At 35.9% G+C, this 22,035-nt stretch overlaps 1 protein-coding gene across 4 annotated transcripts in view; it reads left to right on the top strand.

Moving 5' to 3' along the window:
- The window catches only part of WWP1 (WW domain containing E3 ubiquitin protein ligase 1), a 65,625-nt gene that overhangs the window by 40,970 nt on the left and 2,620 nt on the right, over nt 1-22,035 (top strand). For 3 of the 4 annotated variants that reach the window (XM_087750299.1, XM_087750294.1, XM_087750310.1), the window contains 14 exons: nt 2,401-2,746; nt 4,854-4,949; nt 5,582-5,756; nt 9,139-9,193; nt 9,288-9,372; nt 9,471-9,599; nt 10,552-10,624; nt 10,715-10,786; nt 11,832-11,920; nt 14,630-14,789; nt 17,619-17,752; nt 17,846-17,986; nt 19,341-19,461; nt 20,680-20,784. In XM_087750299.1, the coding sequence (XP_087606425.1) occupies nt 2,401-2,746; nt 4,854-4,949; nt 5,582-5,756; nt 9,139-9,193; nt 9,288-9,372; nt 9,471-9,599; nt 10,552-10,624; nt 10,715-10,786; nt 11,832-11,920; nt 14,630-14,789; nt 17,619-17,752; nt 17,846-17,986; nt 19,341-19,461; nt 20,680-20,784 (1,781 nt within the window). Of the gene's footprint in view, nt 1-2,400; nt 2,747-4,853; nt 4,950-5,581; nt 5,757-9,138; nt 9,194-9,287; nt 9,373-9,470; nt 9,600-10,551; nt 10,625-10,714; nt 10,787-11,831; nt 11,921-14,629; nt 14,790-17,618; nt 17,753-17,845; nt 17,987-19,340; nt 19,462-20,679; nt 20,785-21,836; nt 21,921-22,035 lie in introns of all 4 variants that reach the window. The other variant, XR_015703069.1, reaches the window with a different exon arrangement.

Genomic DNA, 22,035 nt, shown 5'->3' with positions numbered 1-22,035 from the left:
AGAGACTGTCAGACTGTCCAAAGAGTGGGAAATGTAGCTATGGTGGGAAGATAGCAGAAACAATTATGAACTTTAAAAGGTAATGATTAAATTAGGCCTTCTCTGAAGCTTTTCTCTATCTGGAGAACTTGAATTTGATTACCTTCTCTTTTCACTTGAAGGCCAGAGGGCATATATATTATATAGGCATTGCTCGCTTTTTCTTCAACAGCAGAGATCCATTTGAAATCTGTATTAGGCTAGGGTAATTGCAAAAATAATTGATTTGTGCAAATAGTACTATTGATGAAATCATCACTGAGCTTACACTGAGGCACTGATACAACAGTTTTCAACTACTGTACCAGTTGGTGGAGACTTTTTTTAAGGGAAGGCATAAAACAGGTCTCCAGCATTTGTTGATGACAGACTTTTTTTTTTTTCCCTCACTGTTGTGCTTAGCAGGATTGTAATTTCATGTGATCTTGCCAGAATTGCTGTTTTAGATCTAATTGGTGAGGTAATCAGCTGATGTAATATTTTATAGATCTGTTTTGGAGATCAGTTTACTGAAAGAGCTGATGATTTGTCAGTTATTTTGCTTCTAACTCTGTTATGTAATCCCATTCACTCTTTCATGTGGATGAATTGAGTGGCTTTTTTTTAATGAAAGCTGAAATTTCAGTTGGCTTTTTTCCTATTTAAGTAAAAATGTTGCTAGTTAAAGCAGAAGTTTGAAGAAACTTGATCGGTTTGTCTGTAGTTATGATTTTTTTTTTTACTGTCATGCTTTACATTTGCTTGAAATAATATAAAGTCATGACATGTCTTAATGTACTTAACGTGTTTTGTGTGAGCTGGAAGTAGTGATGTATTACCCTGGAATAATTGTGTTCAAAAAGCGATGCCTTTAGACATCTTACAAATCTGCTGCTGCCTGTAAAATCGTACTTATCATTATGCATATCAAGAAAATATTTACGGCCCAGTGATAATTCCTTAAAGAAACTGACTCGCTAATTTAAATACATTGCTGATGACAGTTTTGTTGTTTGTAGTTCTTTGACCTGCTTTTCTGACCATCTGGGAAAGCAAGAAATTGCTGACATTGTATACATATTGCAAGTAATAAGTAGAATCTAGCTATTTTTTTATTTGTAAGAATGTTATACAGAATTAAAGTAAATGACCTCTTTAAAATGATGGAACAGGATTTTATGGGCAGTAGTCTAGGGTTATATTTTGCAAATCTGTATCAATAAGGTTATGAGTATAGAGCCATTGTATTGGCCTCAGTCCTTAGAATTGTAAGCTGACAGTTAGAAAGAAAATGCTGTTAGATAGAAAATTATTTGAAGTCTACGTTGCATATTGTATTTAGTCTTGTAGAAAAATAGTTCCAACTCTAGAAGAGGTACAAACTGATGAGTTTAAATAGAATTGTCACTGTCTGGTGTTGATTAGTGGTGCAGAAAATGAAGGCTGTGAGTAGTGTTTCACTGCTTTTATAGGGCCTTGACTTTCAGTGGGGGTCCTGTGGGCTGCCGTATACCTGATTTCGCTTGTCTAAGGCAAGATCTTGTGCTGAGATACTGTTCTGTTAAGCTCTGCAGATGATTGGTATTGATGTAGTGTTGGCCAAGTGGGCTTGGGAGTAATAAGCTGCTTAGCTCCCTTTTCCTGCTAAATCCATGCCCGCTTTAAACCTTTTATGAGATTATGCGTGCTTGAGTTGGATGACATTTGTATTGTTCTTTAAAAGACAGAAATTGATTTACTTTGTGATTCTAAAATTATTTTCTTCAGTCATTGAGCTACGTAAGTTACATTAGCCAAATAGTAATTTTTATATTTTAATCTTGCTTTTGGAGGGGGATTTTTTTTTCAAGTCACACACAGGTGGTTTTTGCTTAATTGTAGGGTTCTGCACCTCAACTCTGAAAAAGGAAAAAAAAAATCATCTGTAAGAACTCCCTCTTAGTTTTTCAAATTTCATAAAGTTATTTATCTCTTAATATTTTTCTTTCATGTCATACTAACCAAGATTCTTTTCTGAAGTTGATATAAGTTCAAAGTTTCAAAGCAAAGAAAGCAGTACTGTTTTCTGGGAAGCAGATGGGTACCTTTTGCTAATCTAAAGAGTAAGGTGTAATGTTGAGTTGACCAAGATATGCAGAAACTAAGAAATAACCTCAGCAGGGAAGTATAGAGAATGGCTTTCAGACTGTAAGTTTTAATTACAGCTTTAACTGAGGCAGGTGCATTGTGACTTTTTGTCATCTTAGATAAAAATGCTGCTTATGGCATATAGGTGTGACTTAAACGTATTCCTTCTGTGTCATTTACTCCAAAAGTTGGTCATTTGAAAAGTAAATCTCATCAGATTCTGATACACAAATCTTCTTATTTCCCATTTCTCAGTTAATGGTGAGTCATCTGCCTCTGCACCAGAAGCTGGTAATTCTTCTGTCTCTGAGGCTCCAGTAGGTTCAGCCGAAGCTCCCACCTCTTCAGATTGCACTAACACTACAGCAGAACCTCAGTCAACAACAGAAGCAACTGGTTGTTCTGAAAGCCACACTTCGTTACCTGTTGTCTCTGCTGGACTAGAACCTGCAGCTGCAACAGACTGTGCTCAGCCTAATGCTAGAAACAGTGTAGCAGCAGATGCAGCAAAACCACGGGAATCTTCCTCCACCTCAAGTGCATCTGCAGAACCTGTAAGACAGCAGCCTGGTAATGCCAGTACAGAACCTTTGCCACCAGGGTATGTGGGCTTGATTTTAATGCTATAATTGTGTTTTGTCTGAATGTGCATATAAAGACACAGAAATTTAATTCTGTACTGGGACTGCCAAATGCAAGTCAGTTGGCTGAGACGGGGTTATTTGATCTAAATGAAGTTTGTACTGCTGCTATAACTGGCTAGTAATTCTTGTCCCAGAAAGTAACAACTGAGAACTGATTTGCTGAGACAGTACTGTGATCTAAATAGACAAACTTGGGCATTATGGACATGAAGATTTTTCATTTGGTATATTGAAACTTATTTGGGTCATAATTTGTTACTCCATTGGTTCTTAAACTATGAGAATGTAGTAGGGACCAAAATACAGAGAAGTGAAAATTAATAAAATAGCCTAGTAATACGTGTAGGTGCTTGCTGTGTAACAATGAGATCAATAATGTTATAGATAAAAATACAGATTTCAAGTGTATGTGCTCAGAATAGCTAGAAACTTTTGATTCTACTAGACTGTTAGAAACTAATTCTATAGTCCTAAACCTTAAATGCAAAATTAAAGATGTGCTTAGACATTAAATGAAAATATAGTACATGCTTAAATATATATATTGATCTTAAAATTTTTTTATAGATGCTTTCATGTTTGGGTGAAAAGGTGTCTTCAGTAACTAATTGGAAATACTGACATTTCTGTGATATTCTAAATATTAACTATTTTAGCATTTTCTGAAGACAGAAATTGTTTCTTAACCCAAAGTGTATATACCTTGTGTCATTGTAGCTGATCTTTCAGAGAGCCTGTCTTGTACCTGCTCCCTCTGAAGGAGGTTCAGTAAGTTATTAGTGACACTTCACTTGAGTTTCTGCAGTTGGATATACAGGAAAACAAGCATCTAAAAAGATAAAAATATTGTGTATATGTTGTTGGGGAAGAGTTACAAAGTTTTTAATTTTCAGATGCTTTGACAATGGAAGCTCTTTATAAGTGGGAATTCCTGTGGTCGTCCACCCTCCACACTCTTTTTTTTAATTAGTTACATGCTTTCCCATTGAGGACAGGGTCATGAGTTCCAGGCATAGTGCACACTATGGCCAAATGCATTTCTTCATCATTCCTCCCTGATCACATTTCTGTGGGGGCTTTTTAGTGGTTCCCCGGCCGTGCCCCTCCTCCCCCCAGCCCCAATCTAGTTGAGTTTCCATTATGTTTAGCCCTAGTAACTCTCTGTCATGCTGCTGCTTCTCTCTTCTTGTAATCTTGGCACTTAACCTCTTGAACTGCAGAAAACATTTTGTAGGAGTTTTATAGGATACTCTGTAATAGTGAGGAAGTGCACATCAAATCCTGTGCGTAGCAGGCAAGGTATTCTGCCTGCGTTTTTAGGAGCTAATTAATTATGTATATAAGAAAAACAAACATATATCTAATGCAGGCAAGGGCTTCAGCTTTTTGTCCAATATTTATCCTGGTTTCGTCTCCCGTTTATAAATACTTTTATTGCATTATTGCAGTTCTCAGCAGCATGAAATGTCAGTTGTTTATAATGTTTGGTCCTCTTTCCATCGTCAATGTAAGTTTGTTTTGCAACTAAAACTGAAGAAATAACTCCCAGGGATATCAGATAGAGAATTTACCAAGATAGGAAATAGAAACACAGGAAAACCATCTGAAAGAACATATTTCAGGTTCATTCTGAAAGATCCTGTTGTTTGTTGGATATAGGGAACAGTGCTTCAAAATATAAACTCCCTCTTTTTTTGAGAGACACATGTACTTAGAAGTGCAAAGAATGCATCTCTAAGCACTTTTTGAATGAGGTTATTTTAGCATCCAAGCCAGATAATTGACTTTGGTTTCAGGTATCTTGAATAGAAGTTGAAAATGCTTGTGAATATTGGTGTATCCTCATTTTATGCACCAAGTCCCTTAAAGAAGTATTTATAGTGATATCAGTTCAAGTAGGAAGTAACTGATATGTATTCTAGTGTGAGTTTTCTTCGGTGTTTTAGAATGAGTTTTGAATCATAGCATTTTCATTCAATACCAAGGTACTTTTTTGGCTTAGTGCGAAATAGGTCCTAAGGAAGCATTTTCACCTTGACTTACATGAAAGTCTTTGTCTTGAAGGTGGGAGCAAAGAAAGGATCCTCATGGTAGAACCTATTATGTTGATCACAACACACGAACTACAACATGGGAGAGACCACAGCCCTTACCTCCTGGGTAATGTAGACTTTTTTTGATTTAAATATGATAAAGGTACTATTTGTTTGTTTGTTTGGTGCAGGAAAAATACTGGCTTTTATAAGCAGCTCATCGAAACTGTATTATAAGTCATATATTAAGAGATTCTAGCTTTCAATTAATTTAGAATTATATTGATTGCAGCTATTGTTATAGGTGTGTTGGTACTGCATATGTTGCATTTTCTGATCACTTGTTCAAATACAGCTACTAAATTATTTTGTTCTTTCTTTAAAACTTAAGCATTAAATGATGCACATTTGACCACCTTTGTTTAGGTGGCACCACTTGTTCCAAACCTCAGATTTCCAGGCAAAGTGTTTTCTGTGAAACTGCCAGCATTGCTTATGGTCACAGGAATTTACAAAGTTAAAAAATGAGGTGACAGAGAGCTGAGCATTCTATTGCTTGAAGTCTATGTTTGCTCAATGTGGTTGTCCTTCTAACAATAAAGTTGGGGAGTACTTTTGTGTACTTTAGAAATTAAAATCATGCCTGTGATTCCAGTACTTAATTCAAGTACTGTCTAGGAATTTAACATAAGGAGAAAATTAGTTATGTACTATGTATTACTGAAAAATTTAGCTGTTAACATTTGTGTTTCTTGAAAGGTGGGAAAGAAGAGTTGATGATCGTGGGAGAGTTTACTATGTGGACCACAACACCAGAACAACAACGTGGCAGCGACCAACAATGGAATCGGTCAGGAACTTTGAGCAATGGCAATCTCAACGGAATCAACTGCAGGGAGCTATGCAACAATTTAACCAACGATACCTCTATTCGGTAACGTTTACATAAAATTTAGAAATGAGTAGATAGGTACAGGTATGCTTTTTGTTCTTGAACTCTTTCTAAAGTGATTTTATAACTATTCGACCATATGTGTTACAAGACGTTTGGCGTCAGTAATTCAGATTCTGATTCTGTTGAAAAATATTAAGAAAAATCATCCTTAAAGGCAAAAAGTACTCCTTTCTGAGTCTGTTCCCTAACTTGAGCCTTGTGTACTGCATAATACTTAAGACTTTTGATGACAGTAGTAAGAGGTAAAACTAAAGCAGTCTCTTAACTGAAAAGGAATGTAATAGCTGAGTTATGGGCATTTTGAACGTTAAATGGCCTTCAAAACTGTTTTAGTGATTAGGAGTCATTCATTAGTACAGGTGGCAATTCTTTTACTTTGAGCTCATTTTGAAGCTTATGCACCTGGTTCAGCTCTGGAATTTCCTACATGGTTTTCCATTTCTCTCAGATAGTTGCTCACTTACTTCTGCCTGAAGAAAATATCATGAGTAGCTTCAAAGAAGATATTTCTTGAGACAGGTTTTTCTGTCTGTGACTGGATGAATAGGATAGTTGCTTTTTCAGTGTTAAGAATAATGGTGCCTGCATGTCATTGTCACTCTAACCAGTCCATTTTAAGCATTGTGCTTGGTCTCTTAAAAAAAGATCCAGTCCTAGAGACTTTGTTAAGTGATATGTAGCAAAGCTGGAGTGTTTTAAAGAAGAAACCATTGAAGTACAAGTCTGAAACAGCTTCATTGGACTAGAACTCTGCATCCGCAGGCCTAACTTTGGTTTGAATTTGATGGACTTTATTCAGGTACTGCTCGGAAGTAAAGGATGCTGCAGTATTCTTACATTTAACAGTTCTCAGCCTCTCATTATCTAATTAGACATTATATCTCTCACTAGCAATAGCAGAAACATGCATCACCACTGATTTTCTGAACTCCTGGATCTATGCATCAAAGTCAATTTATCTTATGCAGTTAGAGAAAGATAGAATGGTTGAGGTTGGCAGGGACCTGTGGAGGTCACCTGGTCCAACCCCCTGCTCAAGCAGGGCCACCTAGAGCCAGTTGCCCAGGACCATGTCCAAATGGCTTTTGAATATTTTCAAGGATGGAGACTCCAAAACCTCTCTGGGCAACCTGTGCCAGTGCTCAGTCACCCTCACAGTGAAAAAGTGCATCCTGATGTTCAGAGGGAACCTCCTGTGTTTCAGTTTGTGCCCATTGCCTCTGGTCTTGACACTGAGCACCAGTGAAAAGAGCCTGGCTCCATCCTTTGTGCACCCTCCCTTCAGGTATTCATACACATTGGTAACTTCTAATGCAAATCCAAGAATCACAGCTGAAACACATCAAGCCAAGAACTCTTGCTGAGCAACTTTCTGTACTTGTGTACTACTTTGATCAGTTCCTTAAACATCTAAGAAAACTCTCACTTTGCCTGATCCTAAGATTTGTTTTGTTTTGAGCTAGATTTATTCTCTCAGGGAACAATGTAGCTCTTAATTAATTTGCTTTCTTCATTTAATGATAACTCTTACTGAAAACCACAGACTCATTTCTTAAAATGTCCCATCTGATCTTAGAATCATTAAATTAGTTTTTTTTTTGTGAGACACAATATACTTGAAGGAAGGGAAAAGATAACTCAACTGTTTGCATCTCTTCAGAATTCTATTTTCTAAGTAGTATATCAGTTGCGTACCTAGAACTCACGTTTTGGGGGGGGGGAATTGAAATTATGTTGAAAAAAGTGTAAATGCCTTTTTTTTTTTTTTTTTTTTTTTACTTTAGTGCTATTGTATACTTTTCTTCGAGAATTGTTAAGGTCAAACTACAGCTAACTTTTCTTCTTCTGGTGCCATACCAGAACTCTGCCTATATAGCAGTTTATAAGTGAGATTGTTATTTATTTTTTGGGAAAAAGTGAATTAATACTTTTAATGAGTAAAGGAATGTTTCCATTACCTTGAACGGTCAAAGCTAAACTATGTGAAGGAAAGTAGGTAGGATATAGTTATTTTAGGTACTTTTATTTTTACCTGGGTTAATATGTTATACTCCTTTTGGTATTGAATCTGTCTCATCCCATGCCACTGCCTAGTGTTTCAGTGTGTTCTGTTAAATATATATTATCCAGGAACCACACACAAATCCTTGGACCCATTAAGAAGATCAGAAATCTCTGAATTGTGCCACCACCGCGTTCTTTGGCAGACAGCATTTTCTGTTGTGTGCCATTCTTTTTATACTCAGCACAGAGAAGTCTTTGGTTACAGGGTCATTGTGACTGTATAGTTTCCAAAAGCAGAAAAGGCTAACTGTGTTTGCTGCTGAGATAATGACAGTTCTTTGTTCACATCTAGTAGCTGGTGGCCAGAACAACGAGACGGCTTGATTTTTAGTGTAGCTTTGCATTTTCTTCTGATCCTTTCTCTATTTCTGTTTCACAGGAAAAATATCGTAGCTTTTGTTTCCTGAATTTGCTGTTGTAAACTCAAGTGGATTTGAGATTTTTGGATTGCAAATGCTATATAAAGCAGTATTAGTAGCAAGGTGATCCTTAAGATACTCTTTGGAAAATATAGATTGGTTCCCACATATCAAAATTCCATTCTGCACAAAAATAGAAAAAAAAGAATTTTAGTGTCCAAAAAATTTTAGAGGGGTGAATGCTTTCAGTTATAAATCAGAGCATGGATCCTGCAGTCTCGGGGATTTCTGCCTTTTACATTTTATTTTTCCCATGCTTTCTATTCTTGGGAGCTACTGGGGGACTTCTGCAAGGTTACAGTATCTTACAAGCTTAGCATGGTTTTACATAATAATTTAATCTGGGTTTTTTTACCTTTTTTTTTTTCCTTTTAACATTAGTGTATGTTGGTATAATTTTAACCTTCCGCATATTTTAAAGAATGCCAGCTGCATTTGCAAAGAATGACAAAGTCTGAAAATAGCCAGACATCCAGGGAAGACATCATGTATTGAGGAAGCAAAAAACCCTATGTTGGCAGTAATCACTGTGCTTGGAAATGTTTATTATGGTAAAGCATGTTCTTAAGCAAGAACATTGCGCTTCTCTGCTTATACGTGCTTCTGCAAAACTTCTGTGAACTGTACGTCTTTAAACCACTGACTCCCTCTCAAGTTTGCTGTAGGAAGAGAAAGGGAGAGTTGGAAACAGTGGAGGCCAGTGCACAAATGATATGTTATCATATAATCTATATTTCTTCACAAAAACAGACTACAAATGGCATGATGTTTTTTCATAATGGATAGTCTTCAGAACTAGCGATAATCTTAAAACATACTAAGGAAAAACAATGTGAATAATATTTGGCTTAACTGAATGTCCTTTTGTTGTTAAATAGGCTTCAATGTTGTCAGCAGAAAATGATCCGCTTGGGCCTTTACCACCAGGTTGGGGTAAGTTAATTAGCTGTTGATTTCAGGAAGTGACAGCTACAGAAATTTGGAATGCAATTGTTGTATAGTGGGTTTTTTTCTTTTTTTCCCCTAGAAAGGAGAGTGGATTCAAATGATAGGGTGTATTTTGTAAATCATAACACAAAGACAACACAGTGGGAAGACCCTCGAACTCAAGGGTAGGTGTGTATATTGACTGTGCAGATAAAAAGATCTTGCTTAATTCTTATATGTCGTGATATGGAGGAAAAAGTACTGTCTGCAATTTCTTCTGCAGTTTACAAAATGAGGACCCTCTTCCAGAAGGCTGGGAAATCAGATATACAAGAGAAGGTGTCAGATACTTTGTTGACCATAATACAAGAACCACCACCTTCAATGATCCTCGTACTGGGAAATCTTCTGTGTAAGTGAGAAATTAAATATATTTTTTAACTTTTTAACTTGTTATAGTTTAATAATGAAGTCTTCTCATACTAGAAAACAATCTATACTTTTAGCTGGAATTGAGCACTAAATTATGAACAAATTGTTGTCCTGTAAATTTAATCAATTTTTAAGCTTTAATTGTCAGTTTATCTATGACACACTTTGCTGTACTGCTCTAAGGTTCAATACTTTTTATACACTTTTCAAGTACCAAGGTTGTAATTGTTCTATAAATAGAGAGGGGAAGTGAGGCAAACTTGAATACTGAACTAATGTAACTAATAGTTAAATTTTTAAAGAAACAGCAAATGATTGTAATGGGTATTGCTTATAGTTATACACCCTCTAGCAACATTAATGTCTAAACAAAGTAGTTCTAAATACTTTTCAAAAAATTTTACATGCAAATCTTTTTAAAAATAGTTTAGGCAGAAGTATTGATGCAACCTATGGTGGGTGCCTTAATGTCTTTTATGTAGGGTAGGGTTTAATTCTGATGACATGTTGATGACCTTTCATTCAAAGAGCCCATAGAGTATTGTACTAGATATTCCTTCATAGTTCCACAAGCAGCTGAATTGATGAAGCCTAATTTAGCAGTCTTTCTCTCAATGAAGACAAAAAATTAGATGTCTCTCCTTTAGCTGGCTTGTAATTTTTACAAGATTGATAGGGATTTGAAATCCTCTAGATCTCTACCTTTCTCTCAAATTTGGTAAGTTGACTAGCATCTTAAACAAAAAAAAAAGGGGGGGGAGGGGGGCAGAAAGAAAGACTGACTGACCAAACCGTCAACTGCATTTTGTTTCTCATCATATCTTACGATAACAATTTTTGTGTATTTTTGAAATCTACATGCTGTTGTTTAGCATTGAAAGTACTATTTGATGTCTGTATGGTTAATGTATCTCAAATATATTTCTTTACAGAAATAAAGGGCCACAGATTGCTTATGAGCGTAGCTTTAGGTGGAAACTTGCTCATTTCCGTTACTTGTGTCAGGTACTGATTAAGTAGTTATTTACTTTTTGAAACTATTCGAATTTACATTTATATGTGCTGCCTTTTAACATTATTGCCTTATGATTACAGTCCAATGCACTGCCAAGTCATGTGAAAATCAATGTATCCAGACAGACTTTGTTTGAGGATTCCTTCCAGCAAGTAAGCCTGCAAAGATTGTTGTGTTTATTTATCAAGACAGAGCATAAGAACAAAAATGGCCATACCCAGTTCAGACTAGTGGTCCTTCAGGCACAGTAATCTTCATCTGGTGTTAGCCAAAGGGGGATCTTAGGAAAGACTGTAAGAACAGAAGTAATGTATATAATACTTTTACCAAATGATCTTTCAGCTTCCCAACTGTTTACAATTGAAATGCTTCTTGAGCTTGATGTGGTTTCTGGGTATTTTAATAATCCTCAAGGGACTTCTCTTCTGTGAGGTTGTCTGTGCTCCTCTTGTGAACTTTTTGCATCTACAGCATCCTGTGCTAAAGAGTTCCATAGCTTAACCACATTGCATACCATATTAACTTAGCCACATCGGATTTGCTTTTTTTGATTCTCGTGTGTCGTTATATACATTACAAAATGTTGTTCTCTCCAATTAAAACTGGTGTCCTGCTTTGTCCTTCAAACGTTAAATCTGTGTAATTGAAACTTAAAGTTCTTGAGCTCTTAGAGTCTGCAGCCGATGTGTGTTCCTTCCTGCTTTCTCTGTAACAACGAAAATTCTTGCTGCTGTCACCACATCAAAACCTCTTGGGAGGGATTCTCTATAAGTATATTATTAATGAAAGTATAGTACACTTATTTTGGATTAAATTATTTTTTTTAAGTGATTTGCCTAAAACCGAAGTCTATAATGTATCAGATGAACCGCCTTTTCGCCTATTTTCCTTTAATGATAATGAGTGCCTTAGGAGGAGTATAAGAACAAGGCACCCATATAGTGATACTTTCCAGGTATGCTCTCCCACTTGCTAGCAGTCTGCTGCTCAAGGATTTTAAGTCTGAGCTGGTATTTTGTCTGCAGTTCATTGATTGCATGTTCCATGAGATGGTCTAATTGCTTGTCAAATCTGTGTAAACATTTGACATATATGGTATTTCTGTATCAATTACATAAAATCTGAATAAGAAGGAGCGATTGTATTGACAATGCATAATTTATAACTTATTACAATTTTTTGGGTTTTTTTTGATAGATTATGGCATTAAAACCCTATGATTTGAGGAGAAGATTATATGTTATATTCAGAGGGGAAGAAGGATTGGATTATGGTGGCTTGGCAAGGTAAAAGAAAATTTGTTTAAAATGGTTTTTATTCTTTTAATAGCACTCTAACCTTGATTTCTAATGTCATTCTGTTGGCAAAGAAACTGCTTGCTTTTGCAGTCTGACCCTGGTTACCTTTTTAGCTCCCCTTAGTGTATTAAGGAAGTGGAACTGGCAGCACTGGCTATTGTTATGGGTTATAATCTTGCATTAGTAAAACTGTGGTCTCAGTTGTTCAGTTCTTTGACAAAGATTGATGTTTAAATTGGAATTTTTTTATGCCAGTTAATCGGTCTAGACTGAGTTACTTTAGAAACTTCCTATTAGAAAGTTCCACTTTCCTGGAAGTGGGGACTGTGGAAAAGTAAAGTGTTTTGCTTATTTGGGAAAAAAAAAAGCAAACACCAGATTCGGGCTGATATGAGCAGAAAGGACATAAACAAGAGGAGAGTAGTGCAGGCATGAAGTAACAGCAGACAAACAGGCTATGTAGGCTGTGCAGGAATGCGAAACAGCTAGACTACAAGTTTTTCTAGAATCTGAAGTGGAACTGAAAGGGAAAATCTGATAACAGGAAAACCATAGACAAAGTATGTTTCATCTGTTAATCATATAGAAGACAACCACTGACTACTGCTGCCAGTTATTTGACTGAAATGTTACTGTTAGGATGGAAATTTCAGTACTACTGCAGATGCAGGGAATTAGAAGTAGTCATAGATGACAGAATTTTTCTTGCTTGTTTTTTTTTTTTTTTAATGTAAAGGTGTTCTGGTTTGGTTTTGTTCTGGTTTTATGTAGCTTACTGTGTTAAAATGAAGTTCAGTGAATATGTGTAGTAAGTAAGGAAGCTTGCCTCTGAAGGTTCAGCTTCTTTGGATATGTGTGTGGTTATGCTTCTGAATTACAATATCTGATAGGTGACTGCAGGGAGGGATCCAGTTTTTGCTTTGCATGGATTTTGTTCGGTTGGTGTCCCTATCATGATGGCCCTAGGCACAGGATGGGAACCAGAAGAGTTCAAGTAATCTGTTCCAAAGAAACAAAGTATTCCAAAGAAGTGATGTTAGAATAATTTAACTGAAGCGTGTTAGCCCCAGGAAGTAGCAGAAAAAATAAATAAATAACAAATATATAAGTAGTATAGTTTCGTAGTTTTAGGAATAAGTCTTGCCCAAGATTTTGTATGTGAAATTGAGAAGCAGCAAGGATCTCATTGTAACTTCAGCTGAGAATTCTTAAGTGACACTGAGTAAATGTTCATGTACTGACTTGCTAATGTAATACTGCATTAATACAAATATAGAAAGCTGATGCACCTGATTTATCACCTGTCTCAGCAAGCTAAACTCAGTGTTCCCTCCAGATTTTACCTTGTGTTTAGCAAGACCAATCTGACGCTATGTCCCGTGGCTAGTTCTAGCTGTTGACGTGAAAAACGCATTGCTTCTGCAAACTTTTTCTTGATGACCAATTTCTTTGATTCCTTCCTCATTATCTGGCTTTGATCTAATTTAAACGCCTATTAAATTTGATGCTTCTATGCAGAGTTAATATAGTTGTCTCAGTATAAAACTTGCATAGAATGCTGTTGACATTCTTGTGCTTATTAAAAGATACACAGAACCCTGTTAGGGCTATCGTATCCTGGCTGCCTTTCCCTGTTTACAATTTCTACTTGGCCTTTGGGTTGGAAGCATATTGTAGCGAATCATGATCCATGACTTGAGTTTCATAGAACTGTTAGGAGAAACATGCCAGCAAACCTCTCGTTTCTATTCCCTGATCTCAGGTAAATATAGGGATAGAAAAAACGCCTCTTAAATGTGGCAGATGAAAGGCAGTAGGGATGGAAAACAGTCCCTGCAGTTATTACAGGATAGACTTTTAGATTTTTTTGCAGCTTTTCCCTAAGCCTGGTTGTTCAGTTCCAAGCATTTAGGGCCTGATACAAAAACTCCTGAGTATATATGACTGCTTCTGAGGTCTCTGATTATATGCAAATACTATAAAGCAACAAATATTCTAAAAATCAGCAATCCTAACACTGAAATACCAGATTCTATTATTATTTCGGGTCAGCTGAGTTGGAAACTATGAAAGTGGTGACTAACATGTATTAGTTAAACCTCAACAAAAATTTATTTTCACATTGTCGTGTCCTGTGGGCTTAACTGATGCACGGTAATTTGTTAAACCACAGTAACTCAGTGTGTGTTCTGCTGTCAGACTGGGAAAGCAAATAAGGTGTGCTGTGGTTTGGTTTTTTTTGTTTGGTTTGGTTTTACCTAGATTGCTTATAATAAGCACTGCCCATGGATTAATCTCTAATTTTTTTGAATAAAGATTTGAGTTGTATGCAGTAAAGTAGGCGTGAGGAGGATAAATACTGTGTACTGGTTGAGGCAAGGACTCTGTAGGCAAAAATGTTGCTAATGTGCAGCTAAAACCTGTGCTATGAGGGTGTGTTCAAGGTGACAATCTTAACAATCAGTTCTAAACTTTGGAAACCATGACTTTCTAACATTATCGTTTTTAATAATGAAGTTTTTTATATTTAAGAAGTATATAATGCCATATATTATTCTGTGATTCTAATAGAACACTGTTTATATTATTTTTCTAAGTTTGCTTATATTTTGACCATTTTGCTAGTTACCTAAGGGGAATGGTGATAAACATCTGTATTTGATGGTTTTTATGTGTATACATGTTTTTTTTCCTTAGAGAATGGTTTTTCTTGCTTTCCCATGAAGTACTGAACCCTATGTACTGCCTATTTGAATATGCTGGCAAGAGCAACTATTGCCTGCAGATAAATCCAGCATCAACAATCAATCCTGACCATCTTTCATATTTCTGTTTCATTGGGCGCTTTATTGCCATGGTAGGTTAGATTTTTAAGGTTTTATTATTTGCTGTAGCTATACATTTATTCCTGAACGATACTTGTTTTTACAGTTATTAAAGGTTATATTAACTCTTAGAAATGGAAGATTAAGGCATGTAAGGTTACTGAGCCAAAATATTCCCTGAGAGTTAAGTCTCTTAAACACTCAAGTTTCCTGGGATAGTAATGAAAGTTAATATGACATTCAGTATAATAATTTATTTTTGTCAATTGGATGTGTGTACTTCATGCAAACCGCTGCTTGATTGAGTGTCTGAATACTGATGCTCTGAAAAATGTGAGTAATATTTTCTGAAAAAGGCTTCCTAGTTAGACTTGGCGTACCTTGCTGTATTCGAAAAAATGAGTTAGAAATGTTTTGTGGAGTACACTGAGCCTTAATTCAAATGTACGTACTTGGATACAAAGATCAGATACTGAGGAGAGCAGAAGCTGGCAGGGAGCTGATTCTCTGCCATCAGGTTTCTCTTAAACTAAAAGTTGATGAGGCATGTCGTATCATTTATTCTTCTGGTATCACTGAGTCGGTTTTCTGTAGTGGACTCCTGCTCTGTCACATTTCTTTCCTTCCATATAGTGATAGAGTCATCTTTCCATATAATCATCATGATGTCTACAGGTAACCCTCAGCAACATCGCTGAACATGGTGAATAGTGAAACTAAAGAGAGTAGATAAAAGTGCATTTTCAGATTGAAGAGACTGTTCTCTTCTCCTGTTGCTCAGGCTTTTTGTATGAAATTAGAATAAATACAAGCAAAGTGTGACAGAAGTGGAAAAATACTTTCAGACTTAAAATAAGTTACGTTTGGGGGTTTTCTTGGTTTTGCTTTTATTATAGATGCTTCTTGAGTAACAAATTTGTTCAGTTTTGATGATAGTATCTCTGATTCCTAGGATTTTATGGCCAAGCTCCCCATTTCTTTGCTGTCATGGAAATTTATTTCACTGCGTTAACGCTTTCAATAGGTTACCAAATTTTTCTTTCTTTTAGAACCCTCAGCAAGCTATAATGCCATTTAGCAGGAAGACATGATAAAGCCAATTAGGTGCTAGAGTCAAATTCTGTTTCTTTTAGTCGGTGATTCTTGATCTTGTGCGTAAGATAAATCCATAATTGAAATGTTAACTTTAGGAAAACTACTTCATAAAAGTACAGATCATAGAAGAGAACTTAATTAAAGTATTTAATGTAATTAAAAGACAAACTTTTCTTTCCTGAAGTATTCTTGTATTTTTGTTTTTAAATTCAGTAAGGTGGGGGGAGAGAGAAAGAGAGAGAGAGAGAGACCTGTGTAATGGTGCCTAATGTGATCAGTTGCAAGGTTTGAGTATATTCATGGTTTATAATGGATGGCTCTTCCTGCAGTACGTCCTGGGATACCCTCTAGTGGCTTAAAATAGCTCAGGTAATAATGTCAGTGGGAATCATTTTAAGGAGTCTAGATAGGCTTTTTAAGTGCAGTTGTAGTTTCTGTGCTTCTCACAGTTCTAAAATAGTTGTGATTTTCAGATCATAAAGACTTCTTTTGGTTTTAAGTACTGAAATAACCACAGACATTTTCGACTGGAATGGTGTTAAAGATAAAGAATGCACATCTTACTCTGTAACAAAAAGCTGTTAAATGAGGTTGGATGAGACAACTTTTATATTTTGCTGTAAGATTATCGTAGACATAAAAAAAGCAGGAAATCATATGGCTGAAGGCTAAACTTGACGTTTAATTTTTCTGTTTCCCATAAGAAGTATAGACTACTTTAAAAATAAATACACAAAGAAATAAATAAAGGCCTCTGAGAGAACCTTTTTAAGCTTTCCTAAAGCAGAAGAAAATGCACACTAGAGTAAGCTTTAGGGGGGGAATTAGAAGGTGGGGAAAAAAGGTGGAGCATGCACCCTAACCCTTTTCTACAGGAAATGGGCCGTTACCTTGGCTCTTCTGCTCATGGAATTTCAGCTGTAAGGAAAGACAAGCAATGAATGCCATACGTGGCCTATGTTTAGGATGATTTTTTTAAAGAGGTATTTTAGTGAAGAAAGTGTACTTGATAAAGATGAGGAAAAAAAATGTTTTCATAGTTATAGCTGTGCTCTGTTAGCTCTCAGACACACTGAATCAGTATAGAGGTTAACACTGTGTGTGTGTGTGTGTAATGCTATGCTTCAGTACTAGAAATTAGTTTACACCCTTTGTGCACGTGTGGTGAGACAAGTGTGACCATGTTTTGGTTCTTTTTCAATTTCATTTTTGCAGTAGAAGGAAGAATCTCATTTCTCAGTTCTGTTACCTATAAACAATGTGATTCCCAAAGCTCTTCCCGAAGCAGTCTGTGATTGCATTTTTAAACTGTTTTTTACAAGCTGCAGTAGCATTGTGTGAAGGATGATTTTGCAGGATGTATATATGTAGTAAAAAATGGCAGTAGTACTCAAGTAGGATCAAATATTACGATCAAGTTAGGATCAAATAACACTTGGCATATATACCTATCCACATAATGAAGAGGAAACGTAGTAATTTCCTCTTTTCATAGGCTTCAACCTTTTATGAGAAGGGTTTTTTTTTTTTAATCAAAGAATTTCTAAATTGTAATGATAACATGCTCGGATAAATTTTGTCAATTAATAATTTTTTTTCTTCCCATTTAATGTAATGTTTTGTTCTTTTTAAATACCAAGCTGCTACTGCTACTTGGTGCTTTTTATTACTTAAAGGAAAAAAGGAAAAAAAGAATTCAAGTCCAGAAATGCTTCAATAATTTAGTAGTTCAATAAAAGCTAAACAGACTTTTTTCTGTTCAACAGGCATTGTTTCATGGGAAATTTATTGACACTGGTTTTTCTCTGCCTTTCTACAAACGAATGCTGAGCAAAAAACTTACTATTAAGGACCTAGAATCTATTGATACTGAGTTTTACAACTCCCTAATTTGGATAAGGTTTGTAGATTATTTTTTTGTGCATATGTGATGTTTTATGGATTTTTTTGTTTATATAGAATTCATTATGCCTTTTTTTTTCTTTTCATTCAGGGATAATAACATCGAAGAGTGTAACTTGGAAATGTACTTTTGTGTGGATATGGAGCTCTTAGGAAAAGTAACCTCACATGAGCTGAAATCAGGAGGTTCAAATATCTTGGTGACTGAGGAGAACAAAGAAGAATATATTGGGTAGGAAGGTGTAGATGTTGGAAAAAGTGTTCCATATGTCTTCTGTTGCTCTAGTCTTTTTTGACACAGTATATGATCTTTTTTTTTTTTCCTTTTATTATGTAATTCTTGGGACTATTATTGAAATGGTATCTTGGTACATTTTGATATCTTGGTACACATGATCTCTTGGTACATTTTGATCTGTCCTATTCCCCTCTTCCCTCTCCTGCACCCTCCCCACTCCCCTGCCCCCCCCAAAAAAGAGGACACCTGATAGAGAGATGACCTGTCTTGTTTGTTATTACACGTATAATGAGAGAACAGGTGAAACTGAAAATGAGCAAACCTTTTTTCAGTAACTCCAGGTAACAAATCCAGGTGGAGGGAAGACATGTATTTGACAGAGGATTTCAAAATTGTTCAGAACTTAGCTGTCATGGTGGAAACTGAAATTCAGAATGGTGTCTAATGTGGTGTGACTTAAACTGTTTTTTCTCTTTGTTCTGTTATGCTGCTCTTTCCTGCTTCTCTCCTAATCTTATCACTGCCTTTCTTTTTCTGAACCTGTATTTCTGATCCATCTATTCAGAGTGATCTCAAAAGCAAATGTACACAGATCCTTTTCTGTGATACAATGTATGTCCAGTGCTGCACATAAAGTTTCCACTTAAATTACCAGTCTTTAGTTTCTCAGTGAAAGAGTTTCTATAGTATGTCTATGTACTTATTGTCTTTTTTTTTCTAATTCAGAAGTGGCTTGACCATTTTAGTTGAAACTTAAAAAAACATTACCTCTTCCTCCAAATCTTAGCAAAAATCAGAAGCTCAAACCAGAAAATGACTACTCTTTGTTCAAGCTGGAAATAGTCTTATGCTGAACGTATTGGGCAACCATAGTTATAGGTATTATAAGCGACAGTATTTCTTATTATTCTCTGCCTACATGGTGTTTTTTGCTCAAGAACAGAATATTTTAAAATCAGTGGAAATTTTTCTTTTCTACCACTGAAACACTAGGATTATGCACTTTTTAAGCTAAAGCAAATTTTGCCATAACAAAATCATAACGCCCGAGTAGCATTATTTTCATGAAAAGGCTGCAGAATTTTGATTACTGAAAGGTTAATAATAATACTAATTTTGTTTGTAACTAGAGTGGTAGTCCAACTTTTACCATTGTCTGAGTTTGGAGATTTGTGATAATATTGGTATAGTAGGTCCCTTATAGTCTATGGAATCATACAGTGTAAGAAAGTAAAATTGGAGGGAGCGTTACCTCATGGGAACACACACACGCAATCATATATGTTTGAACTTCTTCATGTTGAGTGCTAATTGATGTTTAATTTATGTTTGTTTTTTTCCATCCCAGGCTAATGGCTGAGTGGCGATTTTCTCGGGGAGTTAGAGAACAAACCAAAGCTTTTCTTGATGGTTTTAATGAAGTTGTTCCTCTACAGTGGCTACACTATTTTGATGAAAAGGAGCTGGAGGTGAGGTTTTCTGTTCAACATTTTTACCTTTTGCAAAGGTAATACAACCGAACGATTCAATGGATAGGTCAGCTTGAATCTCTCATCTGTGGCATGCTGCATTTGACAGCTTCTGGAACGTGGAGAATTTAATAGGAGCAGTGGGGGTAAATCATGGTGAAAAGCCAATATCTATTGAATTGATGTTTTGTGGTGTTCAGCAGTTGGGAATTTTAGATTCCATCCTCAGTATTAAAATGTGTTTTGCGAGTTTCTGTGAAAGGATCAGAATGTGAGGTCACAGATGGATCTATTAGTCATAGAAAACTTTTCCCTCTGGTAGATGGGTAGAATTACCTTGTAACAGATGACACTGAAGTTGATTTTGGTGTATAGTGATCGCTTAGTTTCACAGACACAGTCTAGGATAAGTTCTAGGGTTATTACATTTAAGGACAGAAAGTTGGAGGAACCAACAGGGTTTGAAACTGAATTTTGCAGATCCTCAATATGTAACCCAAGGGCTGATAACAGGAGTCGCTTGTGTGCACCGTGTTTACTTAACAGTCAGCCTGACCTATGTTCACTGTTGGAGTTGTGATTTGGAGCAGGGACAAAAGGCTCTCTAGCGCAAAGCTTATTTATTTCTGTGAGACTTGCCAAGGTTCCCTGTATATAATGAGCAGTGTTCTGAAAGCTTCTTAAGTTAAAGTGGCGTTTTTCCTGAGAAAGGACTTTGATCTTTCTTATTTAGTGTTCAGTTTTCTAGGAGGCTTTGCCTTTAGCACTTTCAGCTTTCATTGCCTCTTGTAATGAATACTTTGCAGACTTACACTTTGCAGTGTGTTTTATCTTTAATAGTAGCAGCAGTAGCAGCAATGCAATCATCATCATCTTGGAATATGAGGCAAGGTTAGGATAGGTAGTATCCTCTTTAATATAAAATTTCCTTTTATGGGAAAGGTAATATCTTTTATTATTGAATTATTAGTTGGAAGAAACTAAGTTTCTGGTATGCAGACTTTCAGACCACTTGAATACATAAACCATTTCGGAGGAGTTCTGTAAACTTAAGATAAAGGAAAATCTAACTGTGGAGTAAAATGAAAAAAATTACCAGTCCTTTTTGGGGAGCAAGAACTTCCATTTTTGTTAGTGTGTCTCATACAAGATACAAAATTAACTCTTAATTTATTTGTGTAGACATGTCTATTGTCAAGTAATCATTTTCCTTTCTAGGTCATGCTCTGTGGTATGCAAGAAGTTGATTTAGCAGACTGGCAGAGGAACACTGTTTATCGTCATTATACAAGGAATAGCAAGCAGATCATATGGTTCTGGCAGGTATGTTGATCAGTGAAATTTCTGGCTTCTTTAGATTTTGTTTTGTTCTGTAACGCAAATGACATGGAGTGGAAGGATGCTATCTGAATGAAGGTTCTTGCTGCTTCCTTTCTTTTTTCTTTTCAGAGAAGGGAAGGAGGATTACTGGTTCTTAGGGTGGGAAATGGCAGATAGATACCCACATTACATTTGGATGGCTGCATCATGAATACTTTTTCTATATCTTGTCCTTCTTACTGATTATACAACGATAGAGTTTTTTGTATTCTTAGCAGTGATCTACCTTCTGAATGTTCTTATATGTAGTACACCTGTACATCTGAAATGCCACATATTATTTATGATTATTGTCATATTAACTGTGCCAGTCTAGCACTGACTGATTATAACTCACATTTTAATGAAGTTGGCTAAGAATTATTTTCAGAAAAGAACCTCCAAAAATGCTATACAGGCTCCCAGTTTCTATGAATTTCCCTAAACAGAAGTCACAGCTAGGCAGTTCCTGTCTTGTGATAAATCACCATTTTAGAGATGCTTTTGATGAAGTTCCTATAAGAAAATGATGCAAATCAATTATTTCCCAGCTTATTTATATAGTCAGAATAATGTAAAATCTGATGATACGATCTCTTTTAAAGAAGCTTGATACTAAAAGAAGCTTAACCAGAAGTTCATGTAACTTGGATATGGTTTCAACATTTATAGAACAAAACTATTCATTTTGTTATCCATTTTTTTCTGAGTCAAAATTCTAGTTGTATCAATGCCCCCTCTCTTACTGAGATGTTCTCTGTCTCCCCTCTCTTTTCTTCCTCTTCCCTTTCCCAGTGAATTTCCTTACAAAGTGATGCAGCTGTTACGGATGGTGTTTCCTCTTGCTGAGACTGCCACATGCAGGGAATACTTCAGTCTTGAAATACCCAGAGCCTGTGGCTAGGCTATTGCTGTGTTTAATCAAAATGGCAATAACCTTCATATAAAGCATTGGCTAATTTATGTTTTAGTGTAGAATAAAATAGATAAAATTTCTTCTTATTTGCTGTTCCCAGCCTTCACGTTGTAACGGTCGACAGTGCATATAATCTGAAATCACTGTCTTCTCCCTCCACCCAATTTTGCTGAAATCGAGAAAGGTAAACTGTTCTCAAGGTGGTGTCTTTTTAAATGGAATTATACTTTTTTCAACAATCTCGTGGGGTGTTTGTTTTTCTCCAGCTATGTTAAAGATTTATGTTAAGTAATTTGAAT

The sequence above is a fragment of the Nipponia nippon genome, unplaced genomic scaffold, assembly GCF_047370975.1.
Source record: "Nipponia nippon isolate SJK-2023a ecotype South Korea unplaced genomic scaffold, ASM4737097v1 scaffold_1, whole genome shotgun sequence".
Lineage (NCBI taxonomy): Eukaryota > Metazoa > Chordata > Aves > Pelecaniformes > Threskiornithidae > Nipponia > Nipponia nippon.
This window is presented reverse-complemented; position numbering and strand designations above follow the sequence as displayed.